This window comes from Saccostrea cucullata, unplaced genomic scaffold (genome assembly GCF_032062105.1).
Source record: "Saccostrea cucullata isolate Sc308-1 unplaced genomic scaffold, CSIRO_AGI_Scuc_v1 ctg6040, whole genome shotgun sequence".
NCBI lineage: Eukaryota > Metazoa > Mollusca > Bivalvia > Ostreida > Ostreidae > Saccostrea > Saccostrea cuccullata.
The window spans coordinates 39,790-57,955 of record NW_026934889.1 but is presented as its reverse complement, the minus strand read 5'-3'; the positions used below and the strand labels follow the sequence as shown (position 1 = coordinate 57,955).

The 18,166-nt window shown below is 37.0% G+C and overlaps 2 protein-coding genes across 2 annotated transcripts; one reads left to right on the top strand and one right to left on the bottom strand.

Moving 5' to 3' along the window:
- Positions 1-2,868: 2,868 nt before the first annotated feature.
- Positions 2,869-10,280, top strand: LOC134241491 (prostaglandin E2 receptor EP4 subtype-like). Its single transcript, XM_062723534.1, has 2 exons — positions 2,869-3,735; positions 9,797-10,280. Exons 1-2 carry the CDS (start codon positions 2,995-2,997, stop codon positions 10,079-10,081), a joined length of 1,026 nt encoding a protein of 341 aa, XP_062579518.1. The 5' UTR covers positions 2,869-2,994; the 3' UTR covers positions 10,082-10,280.
- Positions 10,281-11,830: 1,550 nt separating this feature from the next.
- LOC134241493 (uncharacterized) lies at positions 11,831-17,740 on the bottom strand. The gene has a single exon (XM_062723536.1). It carries the CDS (start codon positions 17,738-17,740, stop codon positions 11,831-11,833), a length of 5,910 nt encoding a protein of 1,969 aa, XP_062579520.1.
- Positions 17,741-18,166: the final 426 nt, after the last annotated feature.

The following is an 18,166-nucleotide window of genomic DNA, read 5'->3' as shown; positions in this document are numbered from 1 at the left end:
ATCGGCTAACGCATAGATAAAGAGGTTGAAATACATATGCTTAGCTTATTAATTTTTTTTCTGAAAGGTTCGATGGGTAATGGGATCAGCTAATGCACGGATATAGAGGTTAAAGTACATATATTTAGTTAATTTTCTCCGAACGAATCAAGTTCCTCATGTCGGAGATTATATATACCGCCGGTATTAGAATCATTTGTGCCATATCAGATCAGACAGGCTCCTTCTCCACTATTATCAGGTGTATATACATTATATACCTCGTATTTGATTCTATACAACTTCTGGCTAATTAGTGGAATACTTATAGTATATTATTTTCTCATTCAGTGATTTTTCAAATAAATTTGTTGGTTTCAGCTCATTGTGATTTAGCGGTGGCAGTAAAAATGTTACAGCTCAGTCGTCATGTAAACATATTGAAAGGATGTGTCGAGAAAGAAAATCTAAATAGCACAACACTACGGTGTGGACAGATGCATCCTCCGTTCAAGATTTTCGAAAGCTATCAGAGAAACAGAGGGGAAAAAATTCTCGCTTAGCATGTGAGAGGCCCCCGGGGGTCCAAATCCCCAGTGATCGTATTTTTTCAATTTTTTTTTCATTAATTACTAAATGATAGTATTTAGCATTAAGTTATGGCTTGTACAAAATATTATCATTGTGTAATGCATATTTTTTATCAAAAGAATCTTCATAAACAAATTTAAAGAATGAGCATCCTCCTTTCATTTCCTTCAGCAGGGGACACATCCTCTGAATAAACTTGTTTACTTTTATATTTCTCCATTAAGGTAGATTTTTAAGATTCTGAAATCTGCAATTTTCTGAAAACTGTTATCTTCGACAACTAAAGAAATGCATGTGTCAAGCAAAAATTTTAATATCCCCTCTTTTCGTCAGGTTTTCGTCGATGATCTTCTTACCGTCTCAGCTTTTCACAGAAGTCTAATCGTCTAAAATCCCAATTTGCTATTCGTAGACAAATGTCGGGAATATCCTGGTTTAATACATGTTTTATCATGCCTATATTTTGATCTATATTGGCGATTTCTCGAGCATTACAAATAATTTGTAAAAACTACGGTGCATCGGTGTAGCTAAAACGCGGAACAGAAAACGGAACGGAAAACTGAAAGTATGATTTCAAATATGGCACGCCAAATTCACAAAAATGAGATAATCATAGTTTCACAATTGATAAACTAGGTTTATCGACTGTAAACTATAGTTTACAAACCGTAAACTATAGCTAACGATTCGTTAAGTATAGTTTTCATCTGTAAAACTATATTTAACGGTTGTTAACTGTTAATTTAAGTTTATCTGTCTGTAATAAAACGTTAACAATAGATTTTTTTGATAAACATAGATTCACGTTTGTAAACTATAGTTTACAATCGTAAACTATAGTTAAGAGTTGTTAATCATAGTTTCACAAATTGTGAAACTATATTTATCAGATCGTTAACTATAGTTAACGGTTTGTAAACTATAGTTTACAAATCGTGAAACTGTATTTATCAGATAATCTATGTTTTGCAATTGCAAATGATTGTTTTCGGTGTTAAGTATAGTTTAAGGTTGCGAAACATAGATTATCGCGTTAACTATGGTTTACAGATGTGAAATATAGATTAACATTGTTAACTATAGTTTACGGTTTGTAAACTATAGGTTACAACCGATAAACCTAGTTTATCGATTGTGAAACTATGATTATCTCATTTTTGTGAATTTGGCGTGCCATATTCATATTAAATACAAGTTGATTTTGTCATGTTGTGTCACTTCTTCATGAAAACCGCTGACATAGCAGTGACTTGGCAAAGCTTACGAAATGGGGGATCCGGAGGGAAAAAATTAATTTACCTGAAAAGAACTTGACAAGCGAAAAAAGAAAATTAATATGATAAATTCCAACGCCAATTTCTTTCAGTGCTCCTTTTTACAATAACTTACTACATCAATTTAACAGAACGTGTGGAGGATTTCAACGAACATTTCTTTAGTAAAAAGGTTATGTCTGGGAAAAAGCGGGGGACAAGTATTTGATATCTAATCTGCTAAATGAACCATGGTAATTGGTAAGACAAAAAATGTATTTAAAAAATCTGAAGACTACTATTTGAGCACCCCTTTCCGGTAAGCTCTGATAAATACCTTGAGTGTAAAACTGATAGTTGAAATTTGTATACAAAATAGAGTCGCTTCCTATCTATTAAAATCCTAGACGGATAGAGTCTTAAATCTTAACTGTGGTAAAATAAATGTATCATCTTTACATTCAATGAAGTTCAAGTTAAAGCGTGTTGGAGAGGGTTGTATGAATGACCCCGTAAAACATTTTGAGTTTGTTTTCCGCTCAGGTCTGAAAAATTGCAACTTTCGATCCGGGGGCATAAAAAGAAAAGATATATTCTTGTGAGGGTGTGTATGTGTGTGTTACTTATTCTACAGATTTTAGTGACAGCATCCATGTCACACATTTTATTGTGACCTTGACCCTTGTTCCTGATTACATGAATAATGATAGTGTTAAAATCAAATCATTTGGGGCATTCATTGCGTCACGACTTTTGAATGAGTATTGCTTTTATATTTGACATGTGTATATTGTGATGAAGATCTTTCCTTGTCCATCAATAGCTTAGATCTCTTGACCTTGGAGTTAGAACTGCATTTAGGAAAAATTTAATTATCATAATCATCTGTCATAATGTTTCACAAAAAAATCTTTTTGTACCCTTTAACAGTCAAACATTTTAAGGGGATATTTTTTTTCTATTTCCTTGTTTTAAAATAAGATCAATGTTACCCTCTTGCTTGATACAAATCTCCAACAAACCAGGATATATATGACATTGTCATATCGGATATACGTCATACTTGGCAATAAAAAAATATTTTTGAACAAGTTAGCTCATATAGTGCTAAATTGAAGAAATAATAGTGCCTCTGTACTTCGTCGCAGCTATATAATATTATCACAACATGAATTTCTCACAGAACTTAAACCACACTCTTCAGAAGAAAGTTTCCGAGAGTATTGTTCCGCCGGTACTACAATGCTCATTTGGTATTTTAGGCAATCTAACTGCGATTGTTTTGCTTTGCGTGTCTTCTAGAAGACATAAGTGGAAACCGTTCCACAGATTTGTTTGTGGATTAGCAGTGACAGACCTATGTGGCATAGCATTTGTATACCCTGCCGTTATAGTTCGCTATGCATCTGGATTTACATACGATTATCCAAAGGAATTGTGTGAATTTGTTTCTTTCGTTTTCAGTTTTTCATTTATGTCCTCAGCTTTGATAGTGAGTGGAATGTCTTTAGATAGATTTTTGGCAATTGTTTACCCCCATCTTTACAGAAATTCTCCAAAGAGAAGAACCAATGCTATTTTGTTTGCAATCTGGCTCTTCACAGCTATAATTTCGTCCTTAAACCTAATGGGGCTAGGATCCGTCAAAAACTTTTATCCTGGGTCATGGTGTTTTATTAATTTTGCAAGCACTGGATTTTTGGAGAGGCTCAATACTTATATCTATTCCGTTGTTGGATTCATTGTGATGGCTGGTACTGCTTTCCTAAACATCGCAGTAGTAGTAACCGTTTGCAGAAGGCCAAAAGTTTCAAAAGACACGCCAAAAGGGAAGAGGAACGAGATATTCGTTATAATATTTTTGTTTTCCATTGTAACTTTGTTTTCTATTTGCTGGATACCATTAATGGTGAGATTAAGCAATTATTATATTTAATATCTCAAAGTTTTTTTTTTTATACCAAAAAACTGGCTATAGACCAAGAATAGCTGATGCAAAATTAAATGTTCGTACATCCGTCTGTCCGTCAGTTAACATTTTTTCACGCTGAAGGTGTAAGGTATTTATTTCTGTCTGTCCATTTCTAGTTTTGTCTGCCTGAAACACTTTATCTCGAGAAGCCTCTAAACTTTCGAGGTCAAAATAAAAAATAATAACTTATCTCAGCTTTAACTCTCGTTTTCGCGCATTTCCTTTCAAATCTAACTTCTACTTCTTTTCTACATATCTTCTTCTTTTGCTTCGTTTTTTATCTAGCATAAACAAATTTAGTTACAATCTTATCGGAGACATATATATCATAAGACAGATTGAGGATATGATCAAACAAAAGAGATTCAGTTTAAGTTATACAACAAGAGACGACCGTTTGACACAAGTGGGGGGATTTTAATCGTGTCAGACGTTATCCATATCTGTCATGGTTTCAAGGGTATTATTTATTTTCTTTGCTGTAACAGGTTAGACTAGCAGAACACTTTACGCGGGAAAAGGGTAGTAGCACAAGACAAAGACACCTTATTCATCTTCCTGCCAGTTGAGGACAGATTTATCTATTTTGGAGAACAGCTAATTCATTTCAACCCGCTCCCCAACATGATAAAATATTCGTCCTATACTTAATTTTCTGTATTTCATGCCCTACAATAATTTTAACATGATAATGAGCAGTACCAACGAGATAAAGAAAAAAGACCCAATACTAGATTCAGTCTAAACAAGTTTGTAACACTAGTTATGTTCCCCAAACGAAGTTGGGGAACATATTGTTTTTACTCTGTTTCTTATTATTATTATTTTTCTTCTTCCTGGGCACTTTTTTGTCCGCGAATGATCTCGTAAACTACACATCTGACTAAGGTGAAATGTTTTTAGGGTAAGTAGACATGTTATGTAGATTTGCCGAACGAAGGTCATTTTGCGCGCACGTGCTTGCAAGAGCGCGCACGTGCAACACGAGAAATGATCAATATAATGCATATAAGCGTAACTTTTTAAATTTTTGATGAAATGCTTTGAAACTCATAATATTAGGATATATTAGTAACATAGACAATATGACATGGCCAAAATAGCAAGATCTCACGCGCATGCACGTGCGCTTTGTTCTGATTGGCTGAAACTAAAGTCTCAATATCTTTCTTGTTGTTTGACAAAATCCTTTGAAATTTTGACCATAGCCATGCATTAGGATATCATACAACATGGTATATAGCAATTATCATGAAAACATGCACGTGCGCTGCAATCTGATTGGCTGAAACTTTAAATAACTATAACTCATTTGATTTTCAACCAAACAGGATGGAATTTGGAACATAGATAGATATAAAGGAGTTCTACAAGAAGGTATGGTCACCATGCACATGCTTACACGTGCGTGTACGTGCACTGTAATTTGATTGGCTTAAACTTTAAACAGTTATAACTCCCTTGGTTTACAACCAAACGGGATGGGATTTAGAACATAGATAGATGTAATGGACTTCTATAAGAAGGTATGGTCACCATGCTCATGTATGCACGTGTGTGCACGTGAAAAGAGTAAAATAAAAAATACACTTGAATGAGCGTATTTTTTAATACTTTTGGATTAAATACTTTCATATTTAGTATATTAAAATATATAAATTGTGTAGACAAGATGATATGGTCATTACGCACATGCATTCACATGCACACGCGTGCAATTCTAAAATTTGAATGAACTTGGCGTTGTTAAAGTCTCACATGAACTTGGTACACTTCTGGGTAAACGTTGTTAAAGTCGCAAATGCATAGAGTTTGTCCATTTAATGAAGCTTACAGGTAATACGGCACCAAAGGGGAATTGGGGAGCGTTTGGGGAACATCTGTAACGGTTCCCGTTACAATAAGCACTAGTTTTTCTTAAGTTGAAAATGGAATTGGGTAAGGGTATAAAATCTTAAAATTTTATTTGTAAAAAAATTATTAGACTAGAATTACATTTAGGTGGTTTTGTAAGTAATTTATAAATTTGATACATAAGCTGATATTTAAACGCTCAAACTTCATTGATGGAGAAAAATCTAACTTTCTAAGTTGATGTCCGAATAGGTCATTCTTCGATTTTTCACTTACATGTATATTTTGGTTGTTGTAATGTTAATTATATCCTTCATTTAGAGCATGTTATTTCCTATTCAGACACAATCATAAGGAAATAAAACGAAGTGCTCCTTTATTATTTTGTCGAGTATACATTGTCATTTTCTATTAATGTTTAAGGTCAAGATCTAGTAAATGAAAGGTGCCTACAGATTCATCAAACTTGAGAAATAAATTCCTTTATTGATGCTTTACAATTTTAGCTGGGTCAAATAAGGTGTTTCGGGGCATAAATTGTAGGTAAATAAGATGAAAAACTGTATTTTAAACTGTCATTTTCAATGAAAAATTAAGAAAATCAGTCATGAATATGGGAGTGTTTTTCAAATTCGGCAAAGGAAATGTATCCAGATTGCCTACAGTCTCTCAGAAAACGGTAATTAGTATGTTCATGACCTCTTCTTTAAATCAATATCAAATTTAATATAGGTATCCGGTTTACTTTTCATATGATTTCAATTTGAATGACATGAAAATACCCCATTTTCTACATAATTCTGCTAAAGCCATAAAGTACGGGAAAAAGAAAGTTGAAATTGATTATGACGTCATAATGGATCTAGCGCCAAAAAATTAGTCTCAAGTTATTTACTAGATCTTGACCTTAAATAACTCAAAATAGTCACAAGCAATCTTTGAAGTCTTCAATAAGCATATCAATAGCAAAAAAGAAGTTATAATTTTTGCTCTACTGGTCAAAGTCCATAGGAGCTTATAGCCAGTTGATCAACATCATTTACAAAATTAAAAAATCTTGTATTGTTAAAGACATGTATGCCGTGTTAAACAGTATTTTTGCACAGCTGAAACCGAATAAAAATTTCTGAAGTATGATAAGCTATCAAAAATGAAGCATTCTTGCAAATTCGACGAAATATTATTCGGTATTAACAAAGTACTGGTCGGGAAAAGAACACGATATTCTCATGCACATTTATAAAGGACTGACGTTTATCCTGGATCTGCGCATGTGCGCGGGAAAAGCATCGCGAGAATCATCAGGTCGAGGAAAATATTTTTTGTGACGTCTGTTCAGTGAGGAACCAATATGACTGACAAATCGACCAATCAGCTCAATGAGTTGCATTTAATGCATTTAGGGTTACTACATAAAATACTACTTGTGTTTTTTCGAAAAGGCTAGTTTTTTAAATCGTTCTCGGAAAGACGTCATGCATTTTCCCAAGCATTTACACGCTTAATGCATTATGTACATTATTATCTACTTAATTGAATGCCATGCTCATATTTGCATACAAATGATTAACAATGATAAAAATTAAAGGTTTCCCCAATCCATTGTACAGGTACGTTTGTTTAGAGTTTCCCCGTGCTGTACTGCTAGTGAAAAGACAATTGCACGTGATTATTCCTCGGTACAAAAAGCAACCAACTCTGAGGTGTGCTCACGTATTGACAATCCCTAACTCACGTGTTTGTAGTAAAAACGTAGTAGACCATCATGCTTTTCGGTTCATTCACGAGATTGGACCATTGTTTGCTGTGAGCATGCGAGACCACGTGATCATGAATATTTCAATAAGAGGCGGTTTATTATCCGACTCGGAGAGAAAATAATTTTTACCAAATAATATTTCATAACTTTTAAAAGTGATAGAGTGGAATTGTCTTATTTGCAGAAAGTATATAACTTGATGAGACACCACGTATATTTTATTTCTTTTAAAATAAAACACTAATACGGCATATATATCTTTCTTTCCACGTAATATTAAAGAATTTATTTCTTTAAAAGGCCTTATGATTTTAAGTAAAGCTGAATTTGACCAATTTTTCGAGGGTTTTATGATCATATTAAACGCTATAGAAGTATTTAAATCATAATATTCTCTTTTCTCACTCACTCAACAAACACATATACGTAATCAGGATGCTGCTCGCTAGCTCTTTATTTTTATATACATGTATAATACCATTCTCAAGATTCAGATTCACTTTTTATCTTTTTCAAACTACTATTGACTGCAAACTTTGACTAATATATATTCATTCCAAATCATCCATGTAAGATTCCATATGCGTATCATCCTTCTTTATACGCGTGTTCCGAAGGAGGGAGGGCTATACCGTTTTACCTTTAAGTCTGTCGTGTGTCTGTCCGTGACAAATTTTCGTTGCAGTTTTCTTAGCAACTACTCATCGCTGATGCTTGAAATTTAAGCACAATCTTGGTCTAGGCATTCCATATGGTGGGATACATTTTCGTACAAATTCTCTGTCAACTTATGTTTATCTGTGTCTCTGTCCGTATCAATTTTTTGTCGCAGTTTTCTCTTCAACTGTCTATCGCTGAAGCTTGAAATTTAAGCACACTCTTCGTCTAGGTATGTCACATTGGTGGGATTCATTATCGTATATACCCAAATTCAACTTCCTGTTTATCCCTGCATCTGTCTGTACCAATTTTTTGTAGTTTTCTCAACTATGCCTAAAATTTTAGCACACTCTTTGTCTGGGCATGTCATATGGAGTGATTCAATTTTTGTTTGCAAATACAGTGTCAACTTCTTGTTTATATGTGTGTCCGACTCGAACAAATTTCCTTTGCAGGTGGAATTTTGGCAAACTCTTTGTCTAGGCATGCCAATGATGCCATACATGATGAAATTCGTTTCTATGTGTGCACTGGTATATTTATATGAGACTATATATTCACATGCAAAGCGGGGGTATTACTAATAAGCATTCGCTGTCGAACTTCTTGTTTCAAAAATATTTTAATACACTGGAAATTGCAAGATCAAGCGAGCGATGATTAACCGACAACCGTGCGATATGCTATGTATAAAAAAAAATCGTGTGATCCCTAATATCGAACACGCGGCAACTATACTAAGGCTGCACATAAGTATAATTTTAAAAGTTTCTCATGAATACGGAATGAAGTTGAATATTTTGGGGGAAAATATCATTACGGAAGTTATCGTAAATCAAACAAAAGTATGCAGTACATGTATTTTGTTCCCAAAGTAATGAACATTTTTATACGTTTAACTCAGTGACATTGAATTCACTGAATTACTGTTACGGAAGTTAATTTTTTAAAAAGATGCAACTGTTTCCTCTTTTGCAATTGTTACGTCGAGAATATAATGGTCTAAAGTAGTTAACTCTAAACAAAGATGACGAACTAATAAGGTTCCATTACCGTTTTCAAGTACCTTTCTACTCTTTGTAAAATCTTATTTTGTCTGTGAAATTTAAAACAAATTCTTTACGGAAGTTACAGTATAGGGAACTAATTTTGTTAGCTCTACGTTTTAGAAACTAGAAGAGCTTTTGCAATAGTAAGGTTTCAGTCCACCTGTCTCTCTGTAAACACATTTTCAAATGCGACTATTTCTACAGTTTTGGTCTAATTTTTATATAACTTGGGTCACATGTGGACTATACTTAGATAAATAAACTAGTGCATTGATTTTGATTAACGGTGTTGCGATGGCTACTCAAAATAAACAGTTCTTTGAAATTCCCTGTAAACGCTTCTCCTCCTTTAGTTTTGATCTGATTTCAATATTTAACTTGGCAGACAAGTAAACTACACTAAGGTTCATGTGATGTAGAAATTTCTGTGAAATCCCCTTAGAAAGCTACTCTTCCAATAGTTTTCATCTGATTTTAGTATATCTTTGCATTCAAGAAGTCTACACTTAAAAAGATACCTTTTGCATGTTTATGTTTTAAATTCTGATAAAATGTGTTACCATGATTATTAAAAATGGAAATATTTGTTAAATAGTTTCAAAAGATTTCTCCTCCAACAGTTTTCAGTTCGAGTTCGAGATGTTTTAAATAATGCTGTATTAATTTGTTTATTTAGGTCCGAATGCTGATAAATGCTAGTTCCAGTAATCCAAGGAACGGCCCAGAAGAATTATTAGCTGTTCGAATGACCATCACCAATGCCATTATCGATCCATGGATATACATCATTCTGCGCAAAGAAAATCTGGTCAAAATGTCACGCTTGCAAGAGAGATTATACGATTGTTTACGACTGAGAACGGTGTATACTACCACTGAATCCCTACCTACAAAGGACGAATCAAATGCGATTGAAGGTTCAGCTGCAAACACTGCCACCACATGTTCTACGGAGTTATAAACTGGATCAAACTCGTTTATAAGCACACAACTGTGCCAAGTAGTGAAGTGCCAATAATTTTTTATGAAATGATCAATAATTTGACACCTTTTTTTTCAGATTATTCCTTCTTTATCGAAGAAAATTGCATACCAAAACATTTGTGTTATAAATATTAGTCAACGGAATTTTTTTTTATTTTTTCATGTTTATGTTTTTTTTTTTTTTTGAAAAGCCATCGTCTTAAAAGGTGCATTGTTCAAATAGCTGTGAAATAAATTTTTTGAATAAAGTTTACATAAATCAAGTCATTTTTTTTAAATCGTAAAAATAACCACTAAGCCAAGCATCACCTCGCAAAGAAAACATTTTTAATATAATAAATTGTATACAACTGCTATTTCGAACACACAGTCACATACATTACCGGTTGTGCGCCAAAAATTTTGCAGCACTAGCCCAGTCTGGCTAGAAGTGTCAAAAAGTTACAAGTCTGGGAAAATAACTCTTAATTATTATTATAAGTCCTTTCTTTCATACGTAATCAGTGTCTGTTCGGTCTTTTGTGGAAAATATATAGATAATACGCTTCTTGACTGTATTGAAACGAATCCATATTTGTTCACTTTTTGTCTTTGTTTTCTGCCTTTCATTTTGTGACTCGCTTAATGTTTCAGAGATGAAGATGACATTATGTCCCTCTCTGCTGATGTACATATGCTTGGTTAAGCTGGCTCATCGTCCTCACTACTCTCAGAAATATCTGTGGTTACCTCTTCCCTTTTTTTTTTGAGTTACGTTAAAACGGCCCGTTATCTGCGATTAGTATGTTCCTTCACTTTAAATTTTTCTGATCTCATCGCAATCCCCACTCTTCAATACATGATATTCTCAGGTGTCATATCCTATCTGTATCATCTTATTTGTTTTGTTTTAATGTTAATTCTCCAAGAAAAAATTGTGTAATAGTGTTCTGCCTCTGTGCAGAGTGTTTACCAAACAACAAACCAAAACAATAAGGGCGGATCACTCTTTATTGCATCAATGCTTGTATGTGTATGGTAAAAGACTGAAAATAATAAAGAGACAAAACTTACAAACAGATTCATACAAAATCAGTGATACCCAATTAACCCTATTTTACATTGTAAGTGACAAATTATAGACAAACAAGAATGATATCCAAATTTAATGAACATTTTTCCAATTTAAATTCAATCATAAACTGGCCTATCATAAAAAATTAAAATGCGCTCTTAGTAACATGTAGGTTATTTATCACATAAACTGAGAAACAATATAGCGTTTACATACATAGCAGATTTTTACTTAACCATTTACTTTCTAATACACATCGAAATCTGTTTCCCTATCTGATCAAAAGTAAACCGTAAAATATAATGTTAGATAATACATAAAAACTTACTTATGGTGCAGGGATGTACCCGTAAAAGTGAAAAATAGGTTACAACAATGCTTGGAACAAGCGAAAATGGCCTCCTAGCCTCATGTAGGAACAACATAAAATATTCTAAAAAACAAACCGTAAAGGGTTACATACCCGGAATAATGATCACAATGTAAAAAGAAAGATAACTCTTACGAGGTATAAATTGTGTAACACTACACTCCCCGCCTGATATGAAATATCACACCCTTACAAGCAAAACAAATGTATACATTATCCTTAACTGAGGATACCTACAATGCACAAAATGTAGTTACTTTAACTCCATACATAAACTAGTCATTCAACTTTTCACAAAACAGTTAGTTGTGATTTGACAGCAAAAGCACAATCTGGGTAATTGGTCGCACATATGTTCTCTTTGCTCCATCTTTGAATGTCATAAGTTCGACCTTTCTCACGAGATGATCCTCGCTAGGGAACACACGAGTAACACGACAGAGAGGCCAGAAGTTCCGATGCTGTTCCGCGTCCTTCATAAGGACAATATCTCCTTCTTGAACATTTGGTTTGGTATCGGCCCACTTTCTGCGTTCTTGTAGCGACTGGAGGTACTCCTTGCGCCATCTGTCCCAAAATCTGTTGGCAAGAATTTGGACTATCTTCCATTGAGAGGTGTACATGTCGCGAACATCAAAGTTCATATGACTTTCAGAGACATTCACCATTTTTTGGGTAAGTAGAACATTGGGTGTAAGTACCTGAGGCGACTCCGTATCCGTTGCAATAGGAACGATTGGTCTGTTGTTGACAATTGCCGAGACCTCTGCAAGGAACGTGGTGAGTACTTCGTGGGTTAGTTTGACGTGACGATTCTCTTGTAAGATGGCATCAAGGATACGGCGCGTGACCCCTATGAGACGCTCCCAAGTTCCTCCCATATGTGAGGAATGAGGGGGATTAAACCTCCAAACTGTTCCTTTATCTGTGAGTAGGTTATGTATGGGTGCGTCCTCAACATTCACCGAGTTAATACCTAATTCACGCACACTGCCAACAAAATTTGTGCCTCTATCTGAGTAAAACTCCTTGACATCTCCTCTTATGGCATAGAATCGACGTAGAGCATTCACAAAGGAAGGTGTATTCATCTGTTCTAATACTTCAATGTGCACAGCCCTACAGCACATACAGGTAAATAAAGCTGCCCATCTCTTAGAGTCGGCACTCCCACCACGAGTACGCCTAGTTGTCACACTCCATGGCCCGAAACAGTCCACTCCAACGTAAGTGAATGGGGGTGAGGGTTTCAACCTTATCGCAGGTAGGTCCGCCATCTTCTGAGTAAGAAGTTTCCCACGCCCTCTGCAACAAATCACACACTTGTAAATCAGTGAAGTCACAATACGTTTGGCACCAGTTATCCATAGACCTGCATTGCGGATTGCTCCCTCTGTTATATGGCGCCCTTGATGGTGCGTTAACTCATGGAAATGTAGAGCTAAGAGCTTAGCAATATGATGACTCCCTGGCACAAGTATGGGACTCCTTTCCCCCAAATCAAAGTCACCATGTTGTAATCGGCCTCCAACCCGCACCATGCCTTCTTCGTCTAATGATGGGTTAAGTCTCAAAATGGGACTGTTTCTAGGAAGGGGCCTTTCATTCTTAAGTGCAGTAATTTCCTTCTCGTAGACTTCTAACTGGACGTGATGTATTATAAGCTCCTCTGCCTTCCTAAATGCACTGCTATCTTCTGTAGCTTTAATATCCTTCCTGTGGTGTGCCACTGCATGGACAATCCGTTTCAGGCACATGATGGCTCTAACAAGATTCTTCCATGAAGAAAACCTCTCAAATCGTGAAGTCCAGGATAAGGGGGTAGACACATCCACCTTGCAAACCACAGTGTCCTGTTTGATTTCCTTATCCATAGTTGGATCTACCAAATCATATGTTGGGGCAGGACCATCTACAGTATCTTCTAGGCGTAGCCATTCTATTGGTCCACTGAGCCATGAGTCATACAGTGCACTGTCGATAGTAGATTTAGTGCCATGGTCTGCTGGGTTCTGGTCCGTAGGGATGTAGTTCCATTGAGATGATTTGGAGAAGCTTAGAATTCTTTGAACTCTGTTGCTTACGTAGGTTAAAAATCTCTTTGTGCGATTGTACACATAACCCAGAATGATCCTGCTGTCCGTGTAGAATTTGAAATGATCTGCATTGATGTCTAGCTGATCCCTTATAATAGTAGCAATTTCTACTCCCAGGACGGCCGCGCACAACTCTAAGCGTGGTATAGAAGTGGCTGGTCTGGGTGCAACTTTAGATTTACCCATAATGAAACCCAGATTGATGTCTCCACCATGACTGTGAAACAGGTAGGCCACAGAAGCAATAGCAACCTCCGAGGCATCTGTGAAAATCAGTACATTCTTCTCTTGAAGCTGTGAGAAGCCAATGGGTAGGTACTTACCAGGTACATTCAATGCTCCAAGACGAGTCAATGATTGGGTCCAATCATCCCATCTGCTCTGGAATTCTTCTGGTAAGGGAGCATCCCAGTCTACAGAAGGTGCCTGTGTCATTTCTCGAAGAAGTAGCTTTCCCTGAATAGTGATAGGCGCTATGAAGCCTAGAGGGTCGTACAGGCTATTAACACATGATAAAACTCCTCTTTTAGTGTACGGTTTCTCCTTCCTGGTAAGTTTAAACCCGAAGGCATCCCTCTGAAGATCCCACACGAGTCCTAGACTCCTCTGGGTAGGAAGATCATCATGTGTAATATCTAAGTCAATCAAGTCCTTTGCTAGATCTTTCACGTCAAAGCTCTGCATCACTCTAGGGTCATTAGACGCAATCTTATGTAATCTGAGGTTCCCATGGGTCAGTAAGGCCTGTTGAGTTCGTCGTAAGAGATCTATGGCTTCTTGTGTTGTTGGTAGGGACACCAGACCATCATCCACGTAAAAGTTCCGCTCCACAAACTCTCTTACGTCCTTCCCAAAGCTGTGTTCTGCTTGAATGGCAGCAAGACGAAACCCATAAGTAGCTACAGCAGGTGATGGGGTGTTTCCAAAAACCTGGACTGTCATGCGGTACTCGGTTAGAGGCTTGGTAGGGTCGTTGTCTGTGTACCATAAAAATCTTAAGAAGTTCCTATGTTTCTCTGAGACACCAAAGCAGTGGAACATTTGCTCTATATCTGCGGTCACAGCTACGGCTTCCATCCTAAAACGCATCAACACTCCAATGAGACTATTTGTAAGGTCTGGACCTGACAAAAGTACGCTGTTCAGAGACAAGTCCTGGAAGCGAGCTGAAGAGTCGAACACCATGCGAATCTTCTCCAGCTTGAGTGGGTGGTACACCCCGAAAATTGGTAGGTACCAACATTCTTCGTTTGGTTTCAGAGGTGGGGCTACCTCTGCGTGATTTCTGTCAAAAATGTTCCTCATGAATTCTAAGGCATGTCCAAGTTTGGTGGGATTTTTTCTCAACGAAGCATCTAATATCATAGCCCGTCTCATTGCTTGGGTGTAATTATTTGGTAACACAGGCCTATCATGTTGGAAGGGTAATGGGGCTGTCCATTTTCCATAGGAATCTCGGTGGAACTCCCTGTCCATTATTTCCAGGAACTGGCGGTCCTCTGTCGACATTCCAGGAGTCTCATCATTCACTGTAGTACAGAATATTCCTGAACAAGAACCGACAACATGTTGATGTTTTTCTTGTGTGATAAGTAACTTGGAATCACAAGGCTCAAGTAGGGTACTACGCCCATTGTCCAACACATGAGTCTTATTCACTACAATGGAATTAGGTCTATGAGCACTACCCAAACACACTTCACCGATAATAGTCCACCCCAAGTAGAGTTTTTGCGCAAACGGCAAGTCTGGGGGCCCAAGTTTTTGTTCGATCACATGATGCGCTTGGATCAGATCCCTTCCTATGAGAAGCAGAATCTCGGCTGTATGATCCAAATCAGGAATTAATGGTGCAATATCCAACAGGTGTTGATATGCAGACGCCACTTCCGGAGTCGGTATTTCCTTACGATTGTTGGGAATCTCATCACATTCTATAATTTTAGGTAAGTACAACTTTTGTTCAGCTGACACTGGCTCTATGACGAATCCCTCTGCTGTTCTTCCAGAAAATGTAACACTTCCACCACAGGAATTCAACGTGAAAACACAGTCATTGCCCTCTAACCCAAAGTGATCAAAAAACTTGGAACGAGCTAAGGTTCTATTGCTCTGATCGTCTATCATAGCGTAAGTTCTAAAGGTAAGATCAGGTCTGTTAGACGGGTATACGTTCACAAGAACAATCTTCCCACAAGATCGGCCAACTCTATCCTTCCCGCACAATTGGGTACAAGAGGACGTGATAATGTTTTCATCTCCCTTCCCAGAAGGTGATTTCTTAGATGAACTCTCCCCGCCATTTTCTTGCCCAGAGTCTCTGTGAAAATGCATACACGTAACATGGCGGTCGCTTTTACAAACGTCACAACTCACTTTAAGTTTGCACTTGTTGGCCCTATGCTTTCCCTTGCAGCAACGGAAACAAAGTTCCCTACTTTTCAGAAAGTCGCGTTTATTTGGGAATGTCATTGCCAGAAAGGCACGGCATTGTTCCAAGGAATGGTCAGCCTTGTGTATAGGGCACCGCATAGAGGATGTTGGAGTTTCGGTACCAACGTCTGACTTCCGAACAAAGACTTTGTTTGTAGGTTCTCTCTTCTTGTCGGATGGATACCTCGTACTAGAAATAAGACCTGGATCATTTTTCAATTCACATATCTCCTGTATGAAACTGACAAATATGCTAAATGGTGGGAATGGAACATGATTCAAACGTTTATACTGAGATGCACGGGTGGCCCATTTATCTTGTACTTGATTGGTGAGTTTACTAACAATAGGCAATATGCCTGAGGAAGTGTCGTAGTAACCAAGTAGTCTGGAATATTTTGGGTCCTGCTTGTTGGACTCAATCTCATAAAGCAAGTCAAGTAGATCATAATAACGCTTCGGATCCATCTCTGTGATTTTTGGAAAGTCCTTGAGCTTTGACTTCAATGCTGCCTCCACCATTTCTGGTTTTCCATAGAGGTCTTCTAATCGTGCCCATATCAGGGATAGACCCCTCTCAGGTTGGTGAGTATTTGCTGAACGTATGGATAGAGCGTGTCTTTTTGATTCAGGGCCCAGCCATTTTGTCAATAAATCAAGTTCTTCGATTGGTGATGCTTTCAATTCCTTCAGAATATTCAGGAAACCAACTTTCCACACTGTATAGTTTTGCGTCGAGTCATCAAATGCCGAGAAACGATGTAATAGTAAATCCTTTTTCAAAAGGTAGTTACTGAGGTCAACTATAGGTGGCTGTTCATGAGGTTGAACATGACTGGCAGTCGGAAAATGAAATCCTGCTTGACTGATGCTTGCAGGTCTCGAGCGATGTGAGGCATCATCATGTCGAACATAGTTAGGTGTGATTTCCGAGTGGTTGCTGGCCTGCGAGTTCACATAAGCTTCAGTTCTTTCTCTGGCCGTCTGTTCCACACTTTGTTCTTCAATGTCAAATTGAAAACTTCCTTGAGATCCACGATCGTAATTTTCCATGGCGTTCACTTCTGCGTTTGCCACAGCTGCTGCTTCCTTTTCCTTAGAAAGCCATATATCAATATCAGTAGCTGCCTTTTGTTTTTCCAGAGCCGCCTGCTCTTCCAAGAATTTAAGTCTTGTTTGCTGGGTCTCCGCTTTCACTCGTTTTTTGAATATCTCTGATATTGTCTTTGAGGCTTGTGATGAAGTCCTGGATTTCACTTCGAACTTTTCCGAGAGTTGTTCGGCTGCCTCTAATAGTTTATTATGTAGGACATCTCGAAATGTGAACACTATATCGGAATATGTACTATACTGAGACTCATGCTGCTCCAGTTTCTGTAGAGCTTGTTCTGTGCGAGCCCTTTCAAGGAAGTTTGCTAGGGCTTGACTTTCTTTAAGGTACTGTTTGAATTTTGCATTTATCTGGTCTTCTGTTGTCCTTAGGTATTTCCTGTCTGTATTGTCACCATCACAATTTGCGATGAGGTCCTCTACCTCCCTCCACGCGCTTGTGCACTTTTCTTGTAGATCAACGAACGTTTGGTCAAAGGATGCCTGACCCTTCTCTGTAAGAGTCCGAATCCTGGATTGTTTATCATCCTGTTCGTCTTTGACCTGTTGTTTCTCCCCTTCCCCTGTTGCCATCGTCCTACAGGTTGTCCCTGGTCATAATCTTTTACTGTTCTGCCTCTGTGCAGAGTGTTTACCAAACAACAAACCAAAACAATAAGGGCGGATCACTCTTTATTGCATCAATGCTTGTATGTGTATGGTAAAAGACTGAAAATAATAAAGAGACAAAACTTACAAACAGATTCATACAAAATCAGTGATACCCAATTAACCCTATTTTACATTGTAAGTGACAAATTATAGACAAACAAGAATGATATCCAAATTTAATGAACATTTTTCCATTTTAAATTCAATCATAAACTGGCCTATCATAAAAAATTAAAATGCGCTCTTAGTAACATGTAGGTTATTTATCACATAAACTGAGAAACAATATAGCGTTTACATACATAGCAGATTTTTACTTAACCATTTACTTTCTAATACACATCGAAA